This window comes from Physeter macrocephalus, chromosome 18 (genome assembly GCF_002837175.3).
Source record: "Physeter macrocephalus isolate SW-GA chromosome 18, ASM283717v5, whole genome shotgun sequence".
In the NCBI taxonomy this organism is placed as follows: domain Eukaryota; kingdom Metazoa; phylum Chordata; class Mammalia; order Artiodactyla; family Physeteridae; genus Physeter; species Physeter macrocephalus.
In genome coordinates this window covers 10,034,922-10,062,158 of record NC_041231.1, presented here as the reverse complement: position 1 = coordinate 10,062,158, position 27,237 = coordinate 10,034,922, and the positions used below count along the sequence as shown (strand labels likewise).

Genomic DNA, 27,237 nt, shown 5'->3' with positions numbered 1-27,237 from the left:
GCACCTAGAGCCCATGCTCCACAACAAGAGAAGCCACCACAATGAGAAGCCTACACACTGCAATGAAGAGTGGCCCCCACTCGCCACAGCTAGAGAAAACCTGCGCGCAGCAACCAGGACCCAATGCAGCCAAAAATAAATAAATAAATAAATAAATTTTAAAAAAGAAAGAAAGTATTCCAAAAAAAATCCTATGTGGAGGGTGAACTATATGGTATGTGAATTATATCTCAATAAAGCTATTTTGAAAAAAAATCTCTGTAGAAATGACAGGGGACAGCATAATGCTGGAAAGAATGGGTTTGAGAACTATCGACACAGTTTTATACACCTACCTTTTACCAGCTAAGTGACCTTGGGCAAGTTTTAGAAGTAACCTCTCTGACTTTCAGTATCCTCATCTGTCAATAGGAAATGTTTGCTGGGAATTTAAAATGAAATCAAATGAGATAATTTACGTTAATCACTTGTCAAGTCTTTTGCACTTAATAAGCCCTCAGTCTTGGGTAACTTTTATCCACATTAGCTTCTAGACTCTAATTATAGTCATATGCAAACATTTATTGCAAACACTTATAAAATAAATTTTTTAAGTGGACCAAATATGAAGTCAGCCATGGCTTAAAATATGTGTCTCTTAACTCTAGCCTTTTATTCCTTGAAACTCACAGCTGGTCATCAATGCTGCCTTGGGATTTGACACATTTGTTGTCATGAGACATGGCCTGAAGAAGCCTAAGCAGCAGGGAGCCGGGGACTTGTGTCCCAGCCACCCTGTGGCACCTGCCGACCTCCTGGGCCCATCACTTTTTGCCAACATCCCTGGCTACAAACTTGGCTGCTATTTCTGCAATGATGTGGTGGCCCCGGGAGATGTAAGTGGATTTCTTTGTTATTCCAAATATTTCCTACAACCATCTCGCCCACTAGAGTGGAGAGACCCAGTTCTTTCCTTTACGATTATTTAGGTATTGTCTTTTAACAAAGAGAAAAATTCTCCATTTGCGGGGCCGGGCAGGGCCTTATCCCTCTCTGAGCCTTGTTTGACACCATCAACTGTGTACAGCTCTTCCCTGTTCGCCAGTGTAAACGCAGCAACAAACCATTTTTATGGAAAGCTTAGCAAGGAAACTGCAGGCTAGATTGGTTCCTGACAGCGCTTAGCACTGTATCCTGTGTGTGTCTTAGTGAAGAGGGCGTTAAATGAGGAGTCTGAAGACCCGGACTGCAGTCCAGGCTTGGACACTGCCTCACGGGATAATTCCAAATAAGTCTGTTAGGCTCCCTGTGTTTCTGCAGGATGGGACTGAGGCCCAGAAGGTTGTCAGACTCAGCATGTCAAAATACAGGATTTCCAGTTAACTCTGAATTTCAGGTAAATAACGAATACTACTTTAGTATAAGTATGTCCTATGCAGTATTCGAGATCTGTTTATACTAAAAGATTATTTGTTGTTTATTTAAAGTTCAGATTTAACCGGGCATCTTGTATTTTATCTGCCAACCCCAGTAGGGGAGGGACGAATACTTTCCCTGACTATTAACAGTGCAGGGTGGTTCAAACATGGAAGTGCTCTGAGCAGCAAGCACCACACCGTTCGAACGTAAGCTTCTGTGTTCTTAATGCTGCCGTGGAAGCAGGGTGAGCAGGAATGGTCTTTCACCAGAAAAGGCGATCACTTCTAGTAAAACAAAGCAGAGGTGTTGTCTGTACCCTCCCCGCCATATTCACCTTCTATTAAAACTTGTTCCTTACTAATTTACGCCTCTTTTGGATGACTGGCTTTTGTGTCTTCCCAGTATAAAGAAAAAAATATCCTCTTACGTGAAGAAGGGTGGCTTTATCTCCATCATGGGTTATAATATACAGCTGACCCTGTTATTTCATTATTACCAACAAGTAGGATCAAGGATGCGCTGCAGTAAAGTTACATCTGTTCATAAGGCAAAACTTTCAGAGTCAAAGTTACCCCTAACAGCCCCTTAAATTTGCCCAGAGTTGGAAAATTAGAATTTCGTAGGTTGAACTAACGAAAGCTTGTGTTTGGAGCCACATTGTAGCAAAAATACTTGTTCTTAAGCCCTGAGATCATGCTCAGGGTGACAGGATGCCTCCACTGTGAGGGGCACCTGGAAACAGAGGATGGCGGGGACAGCAGAGCAGTGCTTCCGTCTCCCGGGCGCTCCGAGGGTTAGCGCGGTCATGGTGGGAGGGCAGGACCATTTGCTCTGTTCAAATGTTCTTCCTCTCTGTGCCTCTGGCTCTCAACTCACAAGCACAGTAGAGTTGAGTCAGTTAAAAGAGTACATGATGCCACTCCATGCATGAGGCAGCTAGGCCCCCCATCTTTAATTTATTTATAACTGCTAATCCTTTTTAGTGTATTACCTCATTTAGTTACCTAACTTGTATATTTTGATTTTCTTGGTACTTGCAAGAAATGGTATTATGTGAGGCTGACTGATCTTTGCCAACAGTGAGCGTCTGGTATGTGATAGAGCTTTATTGTGGAGGAGTTTCGTGCTTCACACAGCTGGCGTTGGGTGGAACGGAACTTTGCATTCACGTCAGTGACTGTTCTCTGTAGTCAACCAGAGACCGGACCTTGGACCAGCAGTGCACTGTGAGTCGTCCAGGACTGGCCATGATTGCAGGAGCCCTGGCGGTGGAGTTGATGGTTTCTGTTTTGCAGCATCCAGAAGGGTGAGTTTGCGTTTTAGAGATGGGTGTTTAAACAAAGAAAGCTTTTGTATCTCCCTTGGCCTTTTCTCAGTCTGAATTTTCTGAGAATTATGTTGCTCTTTCCATCCTCAAAAAAACAAGATTTTTTAAAAACCCAGTGTGATTCTTTGGCCTGGAGAACTTGTCATTGTGATCTTTGGATCCGTATCTCTGCATCCTTCTGGAACTGAACTCTCCTAGAGTTAACTGGTAATTGATAATAAGGAAGGATAAAAATTTTGGTAGTGGCCTTAGGAACTTCATGCATTTATTCTCTTAATATGTTTTGATCTCCTTAGCCCTGAGCACTTGTAAGGCAATACGTGAATCACATATGATAGCAGTTGCATTTAGCTGTATGTAACAGATCCATCTAAAGTGACTTAGCCAAAAGGGTACAGCTTGATTTTTCTCAAGCGGCAAGAAGCTCAGAGGCAGCATCCAGGGCTGGTACAAAGGCTCCGATATGCCATCAGGGGCTGTTTCCTTAGCATTCACTCAGCCACTCTTAGCTCCCTTCCTTATGCTTGTCACCTGTAGTCACAAGACGGCTGCTCTGCCAACAGTGTTGCTTCTGTGTTACACTTAAGAGGAAAGGAATGACCAAAGGATGAAAGTTGTACTCAGCTGAGGCTGCCTCCTTTTAAAAGGCTCTCCGGGAAGACTTACCCATTGATTCTAAAACTCCTTTATCACATGACCTTGCACTCGTAACTGCAAGGAGGATGGACAAATGTAGTTCTTTGGCTGGGCATGTTGCCTCTCTCAGTGAAACTGTGGTGAGATAGAAGTGGAGAATAGATTGGGCAGGCGCCCAGTACTGTCTGCACATTCATTTAAAAAAATTCTGTATGTATTTTAAACCCTAGATGGTATTATTATTGTTATATAGTTGGTATTCATTTCATTTTGCTAATATTTTCCTTTTTGTTACTTTTCATTTCTTTCTGTGACCTTGAGCTTCCATCCAACGGCATTTTCCTTCTGCCTGAAGAATACCCTTTATTATTGCCTTTAGAAATGCTAGTGACAAAGATATTTCAGTTTTCGTTTGTCCAGAAATGTCTTTGTTTTATCTTTATGCTTGAAAGCTATTTTTGCTGCGTACAGAATTCCGGACTGGTGGTAATTTCCCTTTAGCAAGTTGAGCGTGTACTCCTGTTGTCTCTGGCTGCCCTTATCCTGGTTGAGGAGTAAGGTGTGTACCTCATTGCTACTCCTTTGATACAATTTGTTTTTCTCCCTCTTCCCCTACCCTCAGTTGCTCTTAAGGTTTTCTCATTGTCTTTGGTTTTCAGAAGTTGGGAATACATACCTAATTCTGTTATTTATTACTGTATACCTATTTCTCTGTTTATTCTGATTGTGCTTTTTAGTGCCCCTTGAATCCATGGCTTGATGTTTTTCACCCACTGTGGACGATTTTCAGCCATTATCTCCTCCAACGTTGCTTCTGCCCCTTTCTTGATTCTTTGCTTTTGAGTCTCCAGTTGCATGTTAGAATCAGCCTATGCTCTTTTCTGTACTTTCCATAATTTTGTCTTTCCTTACTTCAGTCTGCCTATTTGGTTTTGGCTTCTCTTCCAGTTTACTAATTCTTCCTTCTTCTGTGTCTATGTTTTAAACCATCCATTGAGTTTTAAATTTCATAATTATATGTTTCACTCTTAGAGTTTCCATCTGATCTTATTTTATACATTCCCTCTTCTCTGCTAAAATTGTGATTTTGGTCTTTCTCATTCTTTGAACACATTTGATCATGTTTTTCTTTTAAGACCTTATCAGTTATGTCCGTTAATGGGCTCTCCTATGAGTCTGTTCCTATTGTCTATTGTTTTTATTGGCTTTCAGTTATGTATTGTCTCCTCATATACCGGGTTTTGGTTTTTAAAAAAAAACAAAACCTTTTCATTATGGAAATTTCAAACATATATGAAAAGATGTATATACAGATAGATATAGATACATAGATATAGATATCATCTTTCACACACACACACACACACACACACACACACACACACACACAATTTGTGTATGTGTGTAGAAACCACCTTGTATGTACCACCCAGCTTCAACAATTACCAGTCATCATTTATCTGTACTACTGTCCACAGTTTTTCTCCTTCCACTGACTTATTTTAAAGCAAATCCAAGGCATAGCTTTTCATTCATAAAAATATATCTTTTTAGTATGTATCTTTACTAGTTTTACATATAAAAACAAATAAAAGGCAATTCCCTAAAATTACCACATAGCCAATCAATATTTAAATTTCCTCAATTCCTTGTATCTTCTTGGCTATATTTGATGGAGTACTGGACATTATATTTGAAAAATTACAGAGATGTGATTTACATTTCTTTCTGGCAAACTGCTAGGCCAAGGGTACTACCATCCTAGAACATTTTATCCAATTAGGGCTTATCTATTTCCGGTTCACCGTTAGTCTGAGGATGCATCCCTGTATGATCCCAACCCAAAGCCTGGGATATTTTCCATGGTTCCTCGTTATTGGCAGACCTCAACTCTGGATTTTCCCATCAGCCTCATGAGTCAGTGAGTATCACTGTTCAGCTTCTGATCTTGTGGCCACTGCTTTTGGACATTGACAGTCATTTTATGGGGGAAAACTCCCCTTGCAAATGCCTGGTTTACCTCTGTGGGCTTCCCTTCTCTTATAAACCTTAGCTCTGTAATTCTCCCCTACTGTGGTAGCTCTCTGATGCTTTCAAACAGAGGTTTGTGTACTTTATCTAGCTTTCCTATTTGTTCTCAATGGGGGGACTGGTCCTGACCACTTAGTCCACCAATGCCACACCAGTTATAAAAATATTTTTTAATTTATTAAGCACTCATAGGGTTAGGCTTGCATGTGAGAGGAAGGCAAGGAGTAGGCTGGTGTGTTTTGTTTCAACTTGACCTTGGGCCTTTCAGTAGTCTCTATGTGTAACACCTTGTATATATGTTATATTACAGATATAAAAATTAGCACAATTGTGGTCTAGACACCCTCTCTTCTCCAAGCAAGGAGACGATCTTACTTTATGACTTATAAACAACAGAAGTAATTCATCTTATAATAAATAAAAGTGAGACAAAAATTAAATTAATTTTTAAAAATAGAGTCAGTAATTTAGACAAAGAAAGAAGGATGGAAAAGAAGAGAAAAGGAAAGGAAAGAAAATGAAGAAAAGAGAAAAGCGAAAGAAAACTTAATAAACAATTTAAGACTCTCTCAATGTCCACTGGAGACCGTGCTGTCAAGTGTGATATAGTGAAGGCAGACTGGAGCCAAACAGGTATTTACACGTGACTGTGTGACAAACACATTGTGATTTATCTTATTTTCAACCCTTACATAGTGTTTACGTGTGCTAGGAATTATTCTAAGCACTTTACAAATAGTAATTCATTTAATCCTCATAGCAAACAGATTAGGAAAGAACTCTTTTTTTTTGCAGTACGCGGACCTCTCATTGTTGTGGCTTCTCCCATCGCGGAGCACAGGCTCCGGACGCGCAGGCCCAGCGGCCATGGCTCACGGGCCCAGCCGCTCCGCGGCACGTGGGATCCTCCCAGACCGGGGCGCGAACCCGGCTCCCCTGCATCGGCAGGCGGACGCGCAACCACTGCGCCACCAGGGAAGCCCTCTGTCCCATTTTTGAAGGGGAAATTGAGGCATAGTGAAGATAACTAAGGTGCTGAAATTCACGTAGCTGATAAGTAGTAAAGCTGGGATTAAGCACAGCCCAGTTTGGCTCCAAACTCTGTTTTTAATCACTCTGCTATGCTGTTTGTAATACAGGCAGGAAAGAATTGAATTTTGAAAGATTTGTTTTTCCAGTTCTCAGAAATCAACATGAATATTCTATTTACTGTATAACTCAGAGTTCTTCTCTGAAGTGGAAAAGACAGCTTCTGTACAATGTTTGCAGCATACGTAACAGTATAGATGCTTCAGAGTTAAATGAAAATAAGCAGCTTTTTTTGTCTTCCTCTCATCTTTGTCATCCCCCTGGCACCTATGTTTATTGTGGCCCCCTGACAGGAAGCATTTGGGTTAAAATCTTTCAGAGCTGGCTCTGAGTCCTTGACACTGACCCCTCCGTCTGCCACATTTGCCTTGGTCATAGGCTAAAACCAGGGTCTGTGTCACGTCTCTTCTGTAACATAAGTAAACATCAGACTGTTCTCGGGAGGGAGTATTTGTTCTGCCCAATGAACCCCTCGCTTTTCTTTCTCCTTCCTCCATCATGGTAGCATTTACATCACCTCAACAAGTTAAGGTTGGAAGGTTTTCTGTTTCAAAATTTCAATTCAGTTCAACAATGTGCTGTGGTGTTTTACAAGACGATTTCAGAGTAAGGGAATTAACGTTAGTGAGCTGTTGCACTGGGCAATTTATCTAACTTATTCCTAATTCATTTCTCACAACTGTCTTATTCCTATTTTATAGGTGATGGACCTGAAGCACAGAGAAATTAAGCAACTTGCCTGTGCTCACAAGCTCTGGTCTTTCTGACTCTAAAACACAAGCTTTTTTTTTTTTTTTAAACTATTCTTCTGCCTTCCTCCCAGGGAAATTAGGGGTTTTTTTCCCTAGCTTATGCTGCCTAGCAAGGGGTGTTTCGGTTATCCTTATAAATCTTATGTGGACCTCCTCCAGATCGTCCTCACAGGAATTAAACACAGATTTTTATGAAATGAACAGCTCTAATGGTTTCCTTTTCCCAGGGGCTACGCCATTGCCAGCAGCAGTGACGACCGCATGAATGAGCCTCCAACCTCTCTCGGGCTTGTGCCTCACCAGGTTAGTGACTGGGAATGAAATCACAGTTCTGGACCCGATCCCAGTGGTGCAGTGGGAAAGTATTTGGGGTCATCCCAGCACAACTCTTCTCCACCCTCTCTACCCTCCAGCTTCCCTGCAATTTCAGTGGGAATTCTTTATGAGCACCTGGAGGAGATCCCATTCTGCAGGATGGTGACGAGAAGAAATCCTGAACAAGCAGCATTACCCAGAGTCTTGATTTAGCATTTACCATGTTGACTAGGGGCCTCGTGATAGAGTAGAGCTAGAGGGAACGGGCTTTGGAACCAACCAGACAGCGGCTTAAATCCCAGCCCTGCAGTTATTAAGATGGCCTTCCTTGGCCAAGTCATTAAACTTATCTGAGCCTTCGTTTTCTTATCTAGAAAATGGAGGCAAGACTACCGACCTCAGGTGGTAGCAGTAGACATGAGAGATGATATATAGAAAGGGCTCAGCGATAGTGCCTGGTACGTCACAGTCTTCAGTAAATGGTGCTGCTAGTTTTGTTGCTGTTGTTTGTTATTACTGACTCCTTAATAATAATTAAGAAATAATAAATAGTAGAAGCCAAATAATAGAAGCCTTTCTGGGCATGCATGGGAAGGCCATTAGAAGTGCCCAGTGTCACCAGACAGTGTGGTGTCTTTTCAGAAAAAGAATCTGAGGCATCATAGGGAAGGTCCACCCATAGAGAGTGAGAGAGAACAAAGAAGCAGTGGAATGGGGCTTCCTTGGTGGTGCAGTGGTTGAGAGTCCGCCTGCCGATGCAGGGGACACGGGTTCGTGCCCCGGTCCGGGAAGATCCCACATGCCGCGGAGCGGCTGGGCCCGTGAGCCATGGCCGCTGAGACCGCGCGTCCAGAACCTGTGCTCCGCAACGGGAGAGGTCACAACAGTGAGAGGCCCGCGTACCGCAAAAAAAGAAAAAAGAAGCAGTAGAATGAAAATGTTAAATTCGTGTTGCCTCTTCACCAGTTTTTGTCACTGTGCTTTTGGAGGTTTTCTGGCCTTACTTTTCGGAGATCATTTCTCTGGGTTCGGTGTGTGTATCTCAGTCTGTAGCAGGAAGGCTGTCTAGTTAGGGGAGCAGTGAGAGCACCCGACAGTCCCATCTGGGGGCTTGTGAGGACAGACTCACAGACACGTGCAGAGAGCAGGGTAACTCACGCAGGTCGCATTCGTCTCTCTCTCTGCCTCCGCCCACCTGCCCTGTCATTTTCTGGTTGAGGGTCTGAATCAGAAGAGGGGAAATTACTTGTCCATGGTCATAGAGGTAGTGGATATACCGAAATCCATACCTAAACTCGGCAGTCTGACCAGGGCTGCGTCTGAGGTTTTGCGAGTGGAAATAGCCCCGGCCTGCATTTTGGGAGAGTTTGCTTCAAATCTCTGCTCTGGGCCACTTGCACTATGTCACCTGTCATGGATTTGTGTTAGGTCACTTACCTCCCTGGGCCTCAGTTTCTGTATCAGTAAAAGCAGGTGCTTTACCTTGTGTCCAGAATTGTCTATGACGAGGCTTGGTAAAGCACACAACACCATGCAAATGTGACTTTTCCAGCCTGCCTCACTCAAGATGGCATTTATTTGACATGAATGGGTTAATCTTTTCTGCAGAAACACTTCAAGTAGGACCCATTAGGCCCTGTAATAAGCCCCCCTCATCCCCACGAGGAAGCTGTCCTGCAGAGCCAACCTCTGCTGTGGACGTGCTCATTTGAATCCTCACCCTCATCCCTTTTCACATGTCTCCTTCCCTTATCTTCTGACCTTGAGATGTGCCCTCATCTCCTTTAGAGATTTCATGCTGAGAAGGGCCTTAATTAAATTTTCAGTCATGCCGCTGCGCTGGTTTCCTTCTTTAAGTCCTTTATGTTAAATTACCGCAGTTGTAGTTTTCTCGGTGCTGAGGCCAGAGGGCAGAACAGTTTCTTTATAGAAGGGGTCCGGTGTCAAAATGCATGTGCCCATGTTTTTAAAGTACTATGGCAACTAATCCCTCTCGGTGTTATTTACCCCCATGGAGCCTTGCAATTGTTTGTCATTCACCCACTCTTCTAGTTCTTTCTCCTCGTTTTCAAATGTCTGAAGGATTATTTTGGTTGTTGGCCATCTCTTCATTTGGCCTTTTCAAAGTCTGAAGAATAATGCAGCCATATATGGGAAAAGCCCAGTGCGCGCGTGTGTGTGTGCGTGTGTGTGCGCGCGCGTGCGTGCGTGTGTGTGTGTGTGTGTGTGATTACTTGCTTACATTATTTCAAGTTTCAAGCCTTTATTTTTAGCTACTTTCTAAAAAAGACAGTGGAGAAAGAGCTTTAAAATTAGTCAGGGTTGTGTGGTCCCTATTTTATAAGGCTTTAAATTTCTTGTTTTCTTCTTTTTGAAGTGGAGTGAGTCCATTTATGCAACTGTGTTTTGATTAGGGGACCACCGTTTCCACAAAAACACTGGGCTGTGTTGCAATGCAGACTCAGCACTTACCCCCTCCTTTTCCTGGCTCTCTGAGACAAATGACTTCCTGTTGGAGAGGAACTCGGTAAACCCCTTTGTGTGCTTTGTATACAGAGAATAGCCAGTGAAGTTCCCTGGGCTCGTTTTTTCTCCATTCCCCAAAGGAGAGTGTTTATTAATTGGCCCCTGTGGAATGAGATGTAGTAGAAAAGTGATAGTCCTTGGACCGAGAATCACAAGGCCCCCCACCAGCAATTCATTGTGTAATCTGGGGAAAGTTGCTTAACTTCGCCCATGCTCCCCGCGTCTCAGCTCTCCCGCGTGTCAGACCTGGGAGGCCTGAGGATTACTTAGTCCATCTCTCCGTGGGACCACAGGCAGAATTTGGCTTATCCAGAGATTGGCCAAGTGCAGAAAAAGGCTTGATTAGTCCCTGAAATTCAGTGATATTCAGCCTAAAACAACCTCTTATTGCATTTGAAAACCGTGAAAAAACCATTTGAAGGTGAGAAAATAGGCTTATGGGTTTGTTCTTTTTAAAAAGTCTCTGGTCCACTGTGTGTGGATGGGATTCTGCAAGCAGGCAGCAATGAGTATAAGCCACTTTCTGTCTATAAAGGGAATGGTTTTTTTAATTTGTCATTTTTCTCTATATATGAAATATACACAATCACACAAATCATTAAGTATACAACTTGGATTCTCACAAAATGAACACCACTCATGTACCCAGCACACAGATCGACATGAAGTGTTATCAAGTACCCCGACATCCCCCCATGCTTCCTCAATTATCACTGCCTCCTTCCCACACAGAGACACGCAGCTCTTGGCTCCGAACACCTTGGGAGACTTTTGTCTAATTTTGAACTTTCTGTAAAGGAAATAATATACTACATGGTCTTTGGAGTCTGGCTTCTTTGGTAGAGAGAACTTTTTCACTGTAGATCTTAGCGCATACTATTATTCCCTCTGCTTCCCAGTGGGATCTTTTATTTAAAAAAAAGGTGGCAGGGTTGTCTTTTCGTGGCTCCTGGGGTGGTGACTGTTCTGTGAAGCCAGACCCCTTTTTCTGGTTCTTTGGTGGGAGGCACAGTTCAGGAGTTATCAAATGTAGAGGCCCCTCCTGATGTCTCCAGGAAGTTGGTGTGCAGGCTGGTGAGACAGAAATGTGACAGAAATTAACAGCTGATGTAGCTGCTGATCATTTGACTGGACATCCCCCAGAGAATGAAAAGCATCGTGGCAATTCAGTAGTTGTCTGAAAACCACAGTCATGAATATAGCAGTCCTGCTTTGATCCCACCGTGGACCAGGCAGTTCACTTTTTTTGTCTTTGGGCAAATGGACTGTTGGTCCTCAAGTACTACTGAACGAAGACCCTGCCTGGGTATGCCCCTCCTAGGGATTTGGGCCTGCCAACCCCATAGTTCTCTTGGGCTTTCAAGTTCTTTGTTTTAGTTACTTTCAGAAGAGTAGAACAAAGCCCAAACTAGGACAGGACCTGGGCAGGAACCAGCCTGGGAAATCTCCCAGTGAGACGAAAGCTGAGCTGGAGCTGTGGTCTCTAGCCAAGCCTCGGCCTGCTCTTGATTTGGCCTGTCTGCACAGGCTGTGCCCCACAAATCCTCAGGCCATTCGCTTTCAGTAAGGTCTCTTTACCGTGCTCCGAAATGCTGATCTCAGTGTGCCTCTAGGGGTATGGACGGACTGACTGCTGAGGAAGGAGGTTAAGAAGATCAGCACTAAGAGCATATTTCCTGAGATGTAGCCCGAGAAAAGGAATCTCCTTCCCCCTCTGATTCTGTACCCCTCGAATTGATGGCAATGGAACGGGCAGGAAGAAGAGGCAGTCCAAATGTCTGCTGCTTCACCATTTCAGCTGCTGTGGTTTGTGACCTGTTTGTCCTCCCATCCGCCCCCTCCAGTCATCCCTGCAGCAGATGATCCCCAAACGCTGACGCTGTGCCAGAGCGCCATTAGGTTCAGAGAAGTTCGGTGACCGGCACGCAGCGCAAGCGTTTGGTTCCACTTGCCTTTGGAGTTTCTAAGGTGGTGGATGTACCCCAAGCCACTCAGATGTGGTGAAGCCTCATTCCAGTGGGGAGGCCCCTGAATCCAGGAGGGATTTGGGTACAAGATCCGACAAGGTCTGGGCTTCCCTGCGTGCAAGGCCCTAGAAGAAGAGAGGGGCATTCCCCGCTCCTGGCACACAAAGTGGGGGATAAATTACACACAGTGCCAGAGTTCCAGAGCATCTCAGGTAGCATCTCTTGGCCCAAGAGGACTTGGGCATAATTTTATCAGTTGAAGGACGTCACTTGTGCCCCACGAGTTTTGCTCACCCGATGGGGCTGTCCTGTTTGGGAGGCCCGCGTGGGAGGGAACCAGAAGGCTCTGTGATCATACAGATCCGATTAGAATCCCAGCTTTGCCTCTTAATTTCATTTTCATCCATTTGACAGAAGGGTTCAAGGCAGTTCTTGCCACTTGTCACTGTGTGACCTTGGGCAGGTTACTGATCCTTTCTGAACTTGATATTTTAAATTACTCAAACGGGCATAATATACTAAACAACTGGGATTCATGTACAGATTAAATTACATTATAGAGTAAATTACATTAGCACAGTTCTGGCCAAGTAAGGGACATTTGTAAATGTTGTTTTTATCTTTCTCTTTCACTTTTAATTAAAATGGTAAAGTGGGCGCCTATCTAGCCTCCTACAAAGAAAGTTACAAGGAATCTCGTAAAACTCTGGAAGCAGTGAGTGTACAGGGAAGGGTTGGAAAGATTAGTTCCATCCTGCACTATTTTTCTAAGGATGGCGCTGGCTCATTTCCAGCTTGCTTCTTCTGCCCCTTGGTGGCCCCTGTTTGACAGTAAGAGGTGGGTCAGTGGTGGTAGCTGAAGCTGTTGTCTGAAACAAAGACCTCTGTGGTGCGCTTGAGGTTTTGCAATTGCTGAACTTGATTTTGGCGTTGAATTTGGTTAAGACTCTCTGCAACATCCAAGAGCACTGCCGAGTTTGGAGTTAGCTCTTATTTATGCAAACGCCAAGCTCTAGAAATACTGCCAGGCCTGCTGGAAACTGGTGTGAAGTCAGAGCAGCAGGTTTCTGCTGTGGCTGCAACTGTGCCTTCTCAGAATGGCTGTTTATTTCTGGGCATTGGCTCTTCACTTCCCATCCAGGGGAGGTTGATTTTGGACGCACGCAGCAGTAAGCAGCAACTTGCAGCAAGCAGCAGTGAGCAGTAGCTGGAAGCAATATCTTAGTCCCCGGACCGGGAGTCCTAGCTGCTAGACCACAGAGGCCAGCGGCTAGGGCCTAAACCCACAGTTCTTGCCTGCCTTGTCAAGAAAGAATTCAGGCAAGGAGGCAGAAAGTAAAGAGAATAGTAGAAAGTTTACTGGAAAAGCAAAGTACGTGCGGAAAGACACATGGGAGAACTCAGAGAGTAGCGCCTTGAGGAAGTTTAAATCCTTTATAAGGGGGCAGTTTTCCAGGTTTTTGTCTCCCTTCTGGCCAGTCATCTTGCCTTGTCCCCCCCTGGCTAATTTGTCTCAGGACCCTCCCCTTAGGTGCACATGCACCCCACAGTCAAGATGGACCCCGACGTGAAGGCACCTGGGAGAAGCAAGAGTCACCATGGCATGGAGTTGTCCCCTGACTTTTGACCCCCAAGGAGCCTTTCTACACCTGTGTAGTGTCTCCCTTGCCCCAAGGAAGGGCGAAGCAGAGATCCCTCGATCCTTTACTCAAACAAGGTTTTGCCCCTCTTCGTTTTTGCCATGACTGTTATCTTAAGGCATCCACAAGAGACAGCTTGGCTTTTTACCCTGTCTCTGTCATTGCTTCCATTTCAGAGAGCAAACAGGAGGCTGATTTTAAATGTCTAACCTGAAGCCCACCTATCTCCTGTCTCAGGAAATGCAAACAGGAGGCTAGTTGTAAGTGTCCGGCCTGAAGCCCATTTTTTCCTGCCCCATGAAATGTTAACAGAAGGCCAGTTGTAAATGTCTAACCTGGAGCCCATCTATCTCCCACTTCAAGGTGAGCTTGGGGCTCAAGACGCTTTCACTCAGCTGAGGTGTAAACACCATGAGGGGCTGCCCAGAATGGAAGAGACGCCTTTCTATTCCTGATCTATTTATTTTGTAGCTGACTGGGCATAAATGACTGAAGATAATTTAATCCACTCAGACCCTGATGGCAGCCATCTTGATGTTGAGTTTTTGGTTTTGAGGGGGTGTTTATATTTTAATTCTTCTAGTTTTCTCTTTCTTTCTTCCTTTCTTTTTACCTTCTCCTTGATTTTCAGCCTCTTCCCCTAGACTTTGGAGAGAAGGAACAGAACTCAGATCCCTGGCTTTACCACTTGGTAGTTGTGGAATCTTGGGCGAGCCAAGCCACTTCCCTGAGCCTCGATTTCTTTGTCTAGAATACAGGGGAAAGTCACAGGATGGTGGTGAGGTCAACGTGAGATGAGTATGTGAAACCACTCCAGAGAGCCAGACACAGGGATGGCACGTAGCAGATGTCAGTCCTCTGCTCAGTCCCCTAGGCCACCATTTCCACAGGATGTCAGGACATGCCCTTCTGCACAGCTTCCAAGGTTAGGAGGGAGCCGTTGTTTCTATGGAGGGAGGAGGGAGAGGGGTGAGCACTTTAGGGGAGGCACAGGAGAGGCGGAGAAGATGGGTGAGTTTGAGAATCTGAAAGGCGACCAGTGTCCCTGTAACGTAGAGAATTGGGAGAGCACAGGGGAAGAGGAGGAGAGGCAGGACCTCACAGGCCATCTTAAACCCAGGGGCAGCGGAGAGCCGTTGAAAAGCCATAAACGGAGCTGTGACGTGATCAGGTTTGGCTGCTGTACAGAGAATAGACCGGAGGAGATATCAGAGGATCTGGGCATAGAATTGGAGTCCTTGAGCCGCGAAGTGGAAGACAGCCTAATCCAGGAATGGTGCATCAGAATCACCTCGGGAGCCGTTCTAGAGTACACATTTCCCAGCCCTGTTCCGGACCCGCTGAATGACAACCTCCAGGGACGTTAGGTGTTTGAGAACAGCGACTGCATTCTATAAAGATGGTTTCTTGATGGCGTCCTATGGGACAAAGTACATAACTCGTCAGGTTAACACGGACCATTCCTGCTCGTTGATCATGGCTTTTGAGTTCTGCTCTCCCACCGGCCCTAGTTCTCTTTCCAAAAGGGCCCTGGACTCCTAGTCCCTAGCACACACCCCCAAACAGGTGTTCCTGCCTTCCAACCCTTGGACGCTAGTTAGATGCGCACAGGTGCGCCTAATGAACCCGGCCGGCACCGCCCACTGTCCTCCTGGGAACCGCCCCGAGGGAGGAGGGAGGAGGGAGGAGGGAGGCCGGGAGCCTATATCGGCCCTGCTCTGAGGCTTTGTGCGTCATTTCTGCGCTCATCTTTGCGCCCTCCGGGGGCGGCGCCCTGAGGCCATGTTAGCCAAGCGCAAGGACAGCCGTGCGCCTCGCTGCTATTTGAAGGCGGGGGTTCAACGCAAGCTCCTTCTGCCCTTTGTGGGGTCTGGGGGTGAAGAGAGGGAAGGGAGCCAGGAAACCGCAGGTAATTGTCCTTCTCCCAGCTTCCCAGGTGGGGTTTCTAAATATTCGGGGGGTAGCAAAGAGACGCATGTTGTAGAGCTGGTCTCTTCATAAAACACTTTTTCTTTCCCTGGAAGGCTACATTGGAAACTGATGCTGGAGGGGCTTTTTTTTTTTTTTTTTTTTTTTTTTTTTTTTTTTTTTGAGGCAGAGGCATTGGGGGCAATAGGGACTTTATGCTTTCATTGTGTGTACCTTTCTGTATTGTTTGGGAAATGTTAATGAGGTTATGAACTTTTTTTAGTCACTTTTTTTTTTTTTTTTTTTTTGCGGTACGCGGGTCTCTCACTGTTGTGGCCTCTCCCGTTGCGGAGCACAGGCTCCGGACGCGCAGGCTCGGCGGCCACGGCTCACGGGCCCAGCCGCTCCGCGGCATGTGGGATCTTCCCGGACCGGGGCACGAACCCGTGTCCCCTGCCTCGGCAGGCGGACTCTCAACCACTGCGCCACCAGGGAAGCCCCTAGTCACCTTTTTTGAGGCATAACTTATGTACAGTCAAATGTACCCGTTTAAACGTGCATTTTAATGAGTTTAGATGAGTGTGTACACTTGGATATGACCACCACCACCGCAAACGAGGTGCAGAGCTTTTCCATCCATCCCCAAAACTGACTTTGTGCCTTTTCTATGGTAATATCCCCACCCTCAGCCCCAGGCAACCACTGACTGGATTTTCATACAGGCCATTTTAATATCTTCTTTATTCTTTTTAGCATTAAGAGGAAAAAAAAAAACTTCATCAATGTAATTTAGAAAATAAAATATGCAGCGAGGCAGGCAAAGTTTGGCCCCTCTAGTAGAGGCGCATGTGTGTATGTTCGTGTGTTTGTGGAATTGGCAGTTTTTCCCCCTCTAGGGAGGGGAGAGATTGAGAAGCCAGTAGTATTCGGGAGGCTGTTTAAAAGGAAGTTAAGTATTTAAATATATTTGAAAAAATAGGAAAACAGGAGTAAATATGCTATGGGAGTACGGGTTATTTTTTTGTTTGCTCTTTTGCTTTCTGTCATGCTTATTATTTTTATAATAGGTTGAATTAAATTTTTTAAAAATAGCCGTTTAATACTTACCCTCCTGTAAGGAAAGATTGACAGCAAATATTATAATCAAATAAGGGTTTAGAGTGAGCTGTGTGTAGTCCCCAAAGTTGGAAGACTGTACCTTGAGCAGTGTCGAGAGGCCTTAGAGTGGATGGAGAAATCACTTTATAAAATCTTGTCATTTAGATGCTAATTTAGATGTGGCTAAATCAGCCGGGTGTGGTGGTGCTATGCATAAAAAACGTGGAAAGGAGGGAGAGGCTTGCAAACTGCTTCCATCTGCTTTCTGACATCCAGCAGGTGATGCTGAGTGTATAGATTAAACCACGAGAAGGGGTAAAGGAGGTTGGTAACCGAAAGCATCTTCTTCCAAAGGCTCTGAATCACCTGGGCTCTTGTTAAACATGCACATGCTCTGGCCTTACTTCAGATCTTTTCAGTCAAATTCCAGGGGATTCTTCTGATCAGGCAGGCTTCGAAAAACACCAAATGAACATATTGCTTCATATACTTTGCACACTTCTGAGTAGGAAGGTGATGGTGAATTTTTCTCCACCCAAGCAAGGGACAAATCCTTTTAACTTCTTTGATTGTGGATTGGTGCCTGCCCTCTCCAAATAGGTAGAATATATTTATTAGGATTTTGCATCAGGTGCCTGGATTTTAGATTTGCTCTGGGATTTCTATGCAAGTCTAAGGAAGGTGCTAAACTTTAAAGTAGCAACTTCTGCTGTTTAAATTTTATGCATTTCTTGTAAGATTTTAGGGAATACAGAGCATATTGTGGAAGCTCAGTGCATTTGTAATACAGGGGATTTAAAGAGTTGTTGATGGGGTAGGGCTTCATATTGCCTGGAAGATGTGAATGGTGGTAAGATGGAGTTTTTCTTGTGGTTTATTTGGGATGTGTTTTCTCTGAATACTTCAGGTATGAATAATTTGGTTGGCTTTGGGATGTTTGTGTTTTTCTCATCCACTCATTTCATAATTAATAATTAGTATTTCTTATGAGCAAATCACTGTGCTATGGACAGATGCAAATAGTTCAACCTATATCTTGCCCTCTAAAAGCAAGAGAGATTAAAAAATAATTTTGAAGTAATTATATTACACAAGCTGATTCTAAAACTCATTTGGCAATGCAAAGGACCCAGAATAGTTAAAATAATCTTGAAAAAGAAGAACAAAGTTGGAAGACTCATACTTCCCGGTTTCCAAACTTACTACAAAGCTACTATAATCAAGACAGTGTAGTACTGTCATAAAGGTAGACCTGTAGATCAACAGAATAGAATTGAGAGTCCAGAAATGAACCCTGACGTTTATGGTCATTTCTTGCCAATTAAACGGGGGGAGAAGAGCCTTTTCAAGAAAGTATTGGAACAACTGGATTTCCACATACAAAACAGTGAATTTGGACCCTTATGTCACACCATATAAAAAAACACCTCAAAATGGATTGCAGACCTAAATGTAAGAGCTAAAACTATTAAATAAGAAAACATACTAACTCCTCTTAACCTTGGGTGAGCATTGGTTTGTTATCTATGATACCAAAAGGCCAAGCAACCAAAGGAAAAATAGGACATCAAGAAAGTAAAGTTCTGTGCTTCAAAGGACACCCATCAAGAAAGTGAAAAGACACCCCACAGAATGGGAGAAAATAGTTGCAAAATCATATCTGAAAGAAACTCATATCCAGAATATATAAAGAACTCTTAACATTCAACAATAAAAAGAAAACCCAATTTAAAATTTGGCTAAGAATTTGAATCTACATTTCTCTGAAGGAAGATAATATGAATGGTCAAGAAGCACATGAAAAAATGCTGAACACTATTAGTCGTTAGAGAAATGCAAATCAAAACCACAGTGAGCTACCACTTCACATTCATTAGGATGGCTACCTCAAAGAGACAAGAAGGTGGAGAAATTGGAACCCTCGCATGTTGCTGGCAGGAAAGTAATATGGTGCAGTCACGTTGATCCTCAAAATGTTAAACATATAGTTACCATGAGATCCGTTAATTCCACTCTATGTATATACCCAAAAGTTACTCAACTTGTGAATAAACAAAATATGGTATATCCATGTAATTGAATAGTATTTAGCAATAAAAAGGAATGAAATACACGATACAATATAGTTAGTAAGTGAAGCCAGTCATGTATGATTCCATTTGTAGTAAATAGGCAAATTAGGCAAATCAATAGAAGTAGAAAGTAGATTAGTAGTTGGCAGCGTCTGGGAAAAGTGGAGAATGGGGACTAATTTCTTAGGGGTTCTGAGTTTCTTTTGGGGGTGATGAAAATGTTCTGGAATTAGGTATTGGTGATGTTTACAAAATTCCATGAATATACTAAAAGCCACTGAATTGTATACTCTAAAGTAAGTGTATGGTACATGAATTTAATCTCAGTAAACCTGTTATTTTTTAAAGAAATAACTATTACATAAGTTATTTTGGTGATAAATACTAAAAAGAAGGATTTCACATAATGAAGGCGTTATCTCTAAGTCAAGTGGTGGGTGGATTGAGTATTTATGAAAGAGGTGTGTTTGAGCTTGAGTGACTATTATGGAAGATGTAGATTTGGTTATATAGCTGGTTCCCAAAGGAAGAGCTCTGAGTCGCAGAATTCGGCCTGAGACAAGGTCAGCAACGCAGGAATGCCTTTGGGAGGGATGGGAGGGACGTTGTACTTGAGCTTAGTAGTTGTATGAAGCCTGTGAAAGGACCAGAAAGGCAAAATGGGCCCAGATTAGGGGGAACCTTGAGTGCCAGCATGAGGAATTCTCTGCTTTTTTGGTCAACTCTAGGAAGCTGATAAAATGTGACACACCTCAGAGCTGGGTCTTAGGAAAATTAATCCATAGCAGAGTGTTGGATTCAGTGGACGGGAGAGAGCTCACCTGTGGAGGTGCCTTTTAGGAGTCTGTTGCAGTTGGTGTGAGAACAGGCCTTCCACTTTTAAATTTCCTAAAACTGGAATTAGTTTAGTGGAGTTCTGAGCCTTCTGATACCAACTTGGGGAATTTGAAAGGCCTCACACACAGATGTTATTCTACTTCATTTCCTGGGAAAATGAGTCAGTTTCCTGGTAAAGAGCTGTCTGGGGTGCTAAACAATGGTGTGGGTGCCCCTGCTTGGCCACCCCATTCACTTTGGCTCCTTTCTGTTGCTCACCACCTGTGTTTTTGGTTTATATTTTCTCTTTCCTTCCTTCCTTCCTCTCCTTTTTCTCCCTTCCTTTCTGCTCCTAACTGGGTCTCCTGTCTCCCTTCCCTTCACCTTTAACTCCGCACCTCCAATCGTGGAACAGTTTAGCAGAGAAAAATACCAGTATTTCTTTGCACAACACAAAGTTTATTACCTGTATGAGAGAAGAGAGAATCAGGAGACCTTTTGATGAAGCCTATATGGAGACATTAACCTGTAGGCCATATCAGTGAACATTTTAATGGAAAATATGCTACATATGATAAATATTTTTCTAGGTAAATTTAATATTAAAGCCATTGAGTTAGAAGGAGACTCACTATGAGAATTATTTGGGCCTGTAACTTCCAGATCTCATGAGGATCTCAACATATCCATTCGTGACCTGCCGTTATAGTCTTTTCTGCTGGTTTGCCGTCTCTTGTTTTGGTGACCTGGAGAGCAAACTTAGGACCCTGCTTGTGCCTCAAGCGCTGTATTAGGAAATGGTCACCACCTTCCTGAGATACAGAGAGCTAAAGATTGTCACATTTTCAAAGGTTCACCGTGAGGCCAGCTAACTTATCCCAGCTATCTAGCTTATCATATAGATAAGCTATATCGGTATCGTATAGATAACGACATTTAAAAGATTGCTATAGGCGTTTCCTTTAAGGTTAGATCTTCCAGCAATAAGTATGCAAATGTAACTAGACTAGTTGCAGTGTGGGCTTAAAGGTGGAGTTGCCCACACTCAGAAGGAAACCTGTCTCTTTAAAGAGTCAGCCAGGTTTCCTTGGTTTTGTTTTGGGGGAGTGTTGGTAGGGTGACTAAAGGCAACAGAGATTGGGGGGGAGAGCAGGGGAGAGTTTGGTTCTTTTGCTGTATTCAAGTGAGGCTGTTAAATGTGTGGTGAGCCCTCACATTGAAGACAAAAGCTGTGCTGTCCTGAGAGGGAGGGAAGGGAAAGGAAGGAGAGAGGGAGCCCAGGCCAGGGCCTGGCCAGGTTTGGCATCAGGGGCCCACTTCTGAATCTTAGCGTTGTCACTTTTTGTTTATCTGAGCCAAGATGCTTCACGCTTCCCAGCCGGAGTTTCATCAGTGGGGTAGTTGTCAAGATCATGTAAATTAACTCATGAGAAGATTGGTGTTGTTTGGCTTATTATAAATGTTGAGTCCTATGGAGACTTTAGAGATTGCACCATACGTATTTTTAGTAATAATGTTTAAATGATATATGTAACAGTTTAAAGTCCCCTTTTGGTGTCGGTGTAGTTCTGGAAGTGTAGTGTCTGAATTACTTGAATCATAGTTTGCGAAACCTGGTTATAACTGATACCCCGTAAATGGAAGTGAGTTGTAATTCAGAAATTATAACTGAGGTGCTCAAGGTGGCGCTGTTTCCCCATAAACTTGGTAATGCGCTCCATTTTATCCCGATCTGTTCCAACTCAGGCAAGTAACTGGATCTATATTTAGGACCATTTCTGCCATCTGTAGTCCCCAGCCCTTCCTACCTACTGAGGCCCCACCCAATACCGCATCCTAAAAATGCACACTTGTCCTATATTCACGGTAACATACATGAGAATTGTCAATAATAAACTAGTTGACTGGTTTATATTTGAAGACATTTATGAAAACAATACTTCAGATTTTACAGCTTTCTTTTTATATTTTGGAGTCAATTTGTGTTTAGGTTTCAAATATGTGCAAAGCTTGTAGACCAGTTCTTAATGGAATAAAGGACCTCATATAGTTCTTCCTCAAACTGATTATATAGTACGAGGGAAAATATCCACATTGAACTTCATTTTTGTTAATCTGTACCAAGAGCACCCTATTAAGTGTTTCCCGCTTCTTGTCAGAAGCTATACACGTACTTCACAGGTGTGTCATTCTGGGCTTGATGTGAATTGTTGTGTTTGTTTTTAGATACGAGGATTTCTGTCGCGATTTGATAATGTCCTTCCTGTCAGCCTGGCATTTGACAAATGTACAGCTTGTTCTTCCAAAGTAAGTCGTTCTACGTTCATGGGACTTGTTTAAAATGAGCTCTTCAGCCTTACTAGCCAGAGGCACTGAAACCAACTGAGGGCTTTCTGTGGAGGAGGGGAGGGCCTAAAAAAGCCACAGCAGAAAGGATTGTGTTTTCATCTGTCTGTATTCATTCTCACAGAGAAACCAGCCTGAGAAAGTGTGGTTTATAGTGTAGAGAGAGAGAGTGAATTAGATTACTATAGTTCTGTATCAGTGCTTGCATCACGATGGTAATTTTGACTCGAATTTGAACTTTACTCATCTTTGTTCCTCCGCAGAGAGCTCCTCGCTTGTACCGTCACAGAGCAATTTTTAAGTGTTACTCAGAGGATGAGGGGTAGCAGGCGGTCCTGGTGGTGTGTCTTTCGGAGATCTACATAATGACAAAGAAAGAGTAAACAGAGATTAGGGCCCTGGATGGGGAGCCAATAAAAGGGCCCATTCAGCTTTGATCTCTCCAGAGGCTCTAAAAATAGAGCTGGTATGTCCTCCATTGTAATGGGAAACGGCTGATGTATCTCAAAACTACAGTGATGGCATCTCATTTTTTTAATAGGCTTTGAGATAGTCTGAGTTATTTTTACATGGACACTGTGTGTTATAGCTGATTTCCTTTTGGATACCTCTTTAAGCCTTCTAATGCCCAGTGATTTAACCTGGGCTTTTAAAACTCATGATTCTTGATAAGACTTTCATGTTCAAGTGTTATGCAAAATAGCGTTGGGGTCATTAATCCCGAACTCTGGCCTCTCACTTATAATTTGGGACTTTGCTGTGTAGCCTACATCTGGCACTCTGAAAGGGATTGAATTCTAGGGATAGTCTCTCCACTCTGAGATGACAAGCTTTCTTTGAAAACTTTACCCGGGTCTTGTCTTATGAGAAGCACAATCCTGACCAGTCAGTCTCTCTAAAAAGTTAACTCAGGGGGCTTCCCTGGTGGTCCAGTGGTTAAGACTCCGAGTTTCCAATGCAGGGGGCACGGGTTCGATCCCTGGTCAGGAAACTAAGATCCCACATGCCGTGCGGCACGGCCAAAAAAAAGTTAACTCAGATTTGACAGACAATGTTGATAAATTTGGTTAATTTTAGGTGCTCAAAAACTTAGAGTAACTCATTCTCTCTTTTCTTCAAAAGTAAACTAAGCTCCTGTTCTATCGTTATGCATCCCAAGTGTCTCTGTTGAGATTTAAAGCTGTTTGTTAGTAGTTATCCATGAGCTCCTTTTTTCTGTAGGTTCTTTAAGGCATCTTCTATCTGCTCGAGTCAGGCCCTCAAGGACGTCTGTGTGCACTTCTGTCTTCAGAAATGCAGGTTTTAGGATTACGTGCTCTTTAGTGGAGCACATTTTTTTCTTTGAATGGCTAAGCTAATTGGTCTCAAAATAACTTGGCAGTATTAATTTTCATATTGAAATTGTTTGGCACCGGTGCCAGAGGTTTTTCTGTGGCTTTATGTAAATCTGGTTAGTCAATGAAATAACGATAATTGGGTTCTCTAAGTGAAATGCAAACACTCATTTTTTCTCCTTCTATTTCTAATTAAATTAGCCCTTGAGATACTGTTTACAAAAGGATCACAAGCATACCAGCTAGCTGAGGTCCCTTATATTCTTGGAAAGAGAATAGCTTTGCATTTTTCTTTCACACTTATTGTAAGCATTAAATTAATTATAGGTATTACTTTTTTGTTAGCAAAATTATTTCCCCTTGGTGGTCATTCTGAGAGTCCTGCTTTACATAAACATGCTGGACGATTTAATACAAACTGACTTGGATTTTAACAGCTGTGCTATTCCCATAGCGATCACTTTTCATGTGGTCTGGGTATTAAATTTCTTTTGTGCTGAAAAGGTTGCTTCATTGGTGCATGTATTTCCTTACAGTAGAAACACAGCATTTACTTACTTGGCTAACTTATTTATTCACTTAGGAGAATGTCATTCTCTATTATCTGCAAACCCAGCATTAATACTTTGAAATGACAAATCCAATTACATTTTCATCTCTGTGCATGTGAATTTTTCTTAATTCATACTTAGCATAATATTTTTTATACTGAGTCATATCATAGTTGTTATTGTTTCAGAAAAATTCTTTGAGGCTAAAAATGACTTTTAAAAATTTCTCCTTTGACATCCATGAAGTAATTTTTTCCTTTGGTAGTGTTCAGTATTTTTGCTTTTTTTCCCCCTAGCACTAAGGCCATACTTGTGTCTTGATTTAAGCACAAGTACAGAAAGATTGGGGAGGTAGAATAAACTGTGCTGAGTAAAATGCTTTCATTACCTTATTTATATAAATAAAATATAGACCTTTTATAAGACCTGAGGTGGGGAAGAGTACAGTTCTCTGCTTCTGTGGCAGGGAAGGCTAAATCATCTACACGCAAATTGTTCCTTATCCTATTTGATTTTAGCTTGGCATACAGCCAGGTGAATTGTTCCATCTTCCAGAAAAAATATTGAAGAATCTGGAGGGAGGAGGGTGGTGAGGAGTCGCTTTTATTCCAATTTCTATTTATTGCCTTGTAAGACTTTCCAAAATGATAGTATATGTCACTAGAATTTCAAAAAACCCTATTTGAAGGTATAAGTCCTTTTTTAGTTTCAAAAAGGAATTCAGAGCCAAATAGTTTTGTGGAATTGCTACCAAAGGGAAAAGTATAAATTTGAAACCGATATTCTTGAAAGAATTTCTTATAGTACATTGAGTTAATTTGTTGTTTTTAGATTTTCACCTAAGTAATTTGGGGGAAGTTAGGGTATTTGGAGGGGGACCTTTCTATTTTGATATAATTTTAAACTTACAGACAAGTTGCAGGAATAGTACAAGGAGCTCCTTTACCCAGATCCCCCAAGTGTTTACATTTTTCCCCATTTGTGTGTATGTGCTCTTCTCCCTCCCTCCCTCTCCTCTTTTTCTTGAAACTTTGAGAGTGAATTGGAGACACTGTGATTGTTTATAGCTAAATACTTCAACATATGTTTCCTAAGAAAAAGGTTCTTATCTTACCTAAGCACAGTGCACTTACCAAATTCAAGCAGTTTAATGTTTGTGTAATACTGTTATCTAATACACGGTCTATATTTCAGATGTTATTATTTGTACCAGTAATGTTCTTCATAAGTTTTTTCTCCAGACCAGAATCCAGTTCAGGATCGAGCATTTAGTTGTCATGTCTCTTTGGCTTCCCTCAATCGGGAAAAGTTCCTTAGCCTTTCTTTGTCTTTCTTAACTTCACCACTTTGACATTTTGCCAGTTATTTTGTAGAATTTCCCTCGATTTGGATTTGTCTGATGTTTCCTTATGATTAGACTCAGGTTATGAATTTTTGGCAGGAATACCAAAGAAATGATGATGTATCTTCATGTCAGGAGGCACATGATCTATTTTATCCCCTTTGGTAATGTTAACGTTCCCCTTTCCATATTTGTAACTACCTTCCCCAACAGTGAGAGACCTGGCTCCCAGTGTCCTGCATATATTCACTTACTTGCTCAAGCCTAGAATACACAGAAAGTAGTTCCAAAATTGCTAGTCCGTACACTACTGCAGATAGTAAACCTATTACCTAGAGTTTGATCATTGTGCGTGGTTCTTTTTTTCTAGGCAAAATTTACATACAGTGAAATGTGTGAATCTTAAGAGGACAATACTATAATTTTGACAAACACATACACCCATGTAACCTACATTTCGATCAAGACATAGAATGTTTCCATTACCCCAGAAAGTTCCCTTGTACCCCTTCCCAGTCAGTCTTGGGGGAGGGGAGCAGTATGTTGAGTATTGTGACCACTCTCTTTCCCTAGAAGGAGTAAAACTAGGCCCCTTCTGGTGTTTTATGTAACAGTAGTCTTGCTCCTGGGACCTAGAAGTTGACTGGAAACTTCTCTCAGATGTTCAGAGTCAGGAGCAGGGCTGTGCCTGAGGAGACTGCAGGCAGGTGATTCTTGATCTTGTTGCACGATTTTGTCACAACCTTGGCAATATTGCAGGAACAGCCTATTATGAAGAAGCAGACCCCAAACTTGGTTTTCATACTGTCTGGGACTGCCTGGTGCACAGGTGTAGCAAGATGTGCCCAGAAACCTGATCTTCAGATTTTAATTAGCCATTAGCAACCCTAATAATATACTCATTCTGGTGTTTACTATATGATGGGGTCTTCTGTTGATAGGTTATGACTACACTTCCCAAAGTGACTTGTTATTAGCTTTTCATGTGCACCTGTGTATGTGTGTCTTGGAGTGATGGGAGAGGGTGGTGTAGAGTATGTGTCAGCTGTTATCATCATGTGGTAAACTGCTTCCTTTTTGCCTTTGTCATAGCCTGTCCATTTATATTTTGATATTAATATAATCCTACCTTTCTTCTCGCATTTCTCTTCTCTTTGTTAAGAAAAGAGAAGCATGAAATGCCAAAAATTAAACTCAAGTATTTAAACTTTCTTTAAAGAAAAACCTCTCTCCCAAAGCAACGTATTACCTAAAAGTTCTGCAGATGCACCGTTGAGGAGAGGAAGACAAATGGTAGATTTGGAAGGAGAGGTTAAACTCTTACTGTTTGTCCGTTAGCAGACATACGTTTATTCAGCTGGCATTCGAGTCCCTGCCGTGTACCAGAGGTATGGAGGTGATTAAAATAGCCACTGCCTTCAAAGCACACTATCAAGAGAGTGAGGGAGACCTATAAACCATTGCTGATCTCCCTAACATTATTCTATGCTCTACAGTCAAGGTATATCCTCTTCTTAAGGTGTCCTGGTACCAATTAGCTTTGTAAATGGGGAAGACCAGGGAAGGTCTTGCAAGGGACTTGTAAGTTGATGTTAAAGGATGAGTAGGAATTTGTAGAAATACATGGGAGAGAGGACAAGAGGAAGGTATTCCAGGCATGGGGGGATCACATGTGTGCCAGCCAGAGGCAAGAAAACATGGCACATTTATGAAGTTCTGTGTAGCAGTTGTGACAGAGCCTGGGACACCCTCGTTCCCTTCAGATTGTCCTCTTGTCTTGGTGAGTACCATTTTCATTTCAGCTCTTCTTGAGTTGGCATCTGGCTGTACTTTGTCTAGCCCTTGAGGGTCTTTCTCACCTCGCATCAGGCTTAGGGGTTTCCTAGCCTGAGGAATCGAGCAGCTGCAGCCCGTTGGGGGTGGGGCGTGGGGCGCAGAGGACGGGAAGGCAGGCAGGGGATTTCCAGGTCCTGGCTCTCCATCCCTTGCTGGCCAGCTGAGGGGCCACGAGCAAGGTGCTCCCCCTCTGCCCGCCTCCCTTTCTTCTGTTAAATGAGTCAGTCGGATGAGATAAGCTCTGGCTGTCTAT

General features: G+C 43.0%; 1 protein-coding gene across 1 annotated transcript in view; it reads left to right on the top strand.

Annotated features, from left to right (window-relative positions):
• Positions 1-27,237, top strand: part of ATG7 (autophagy related 7) — a 253,122-nt gene that overhangs the window by 55,818 nt on the left and 170,067 nt on the right. The window contains exons 16-17 of the mRNA XM_028478750.2: positions 7,461-7,536; positions 21,802-21,882. Of these exons, the coding sequence (XP_028334551.1) occupies positions 7,461-7,536; positions 21,802-21,882 (157 nt within the window). The remainder of the gene's footprint in view (positions 1-7,460; positions 7,537-21,801; positions 21,883-27,237) is intronic.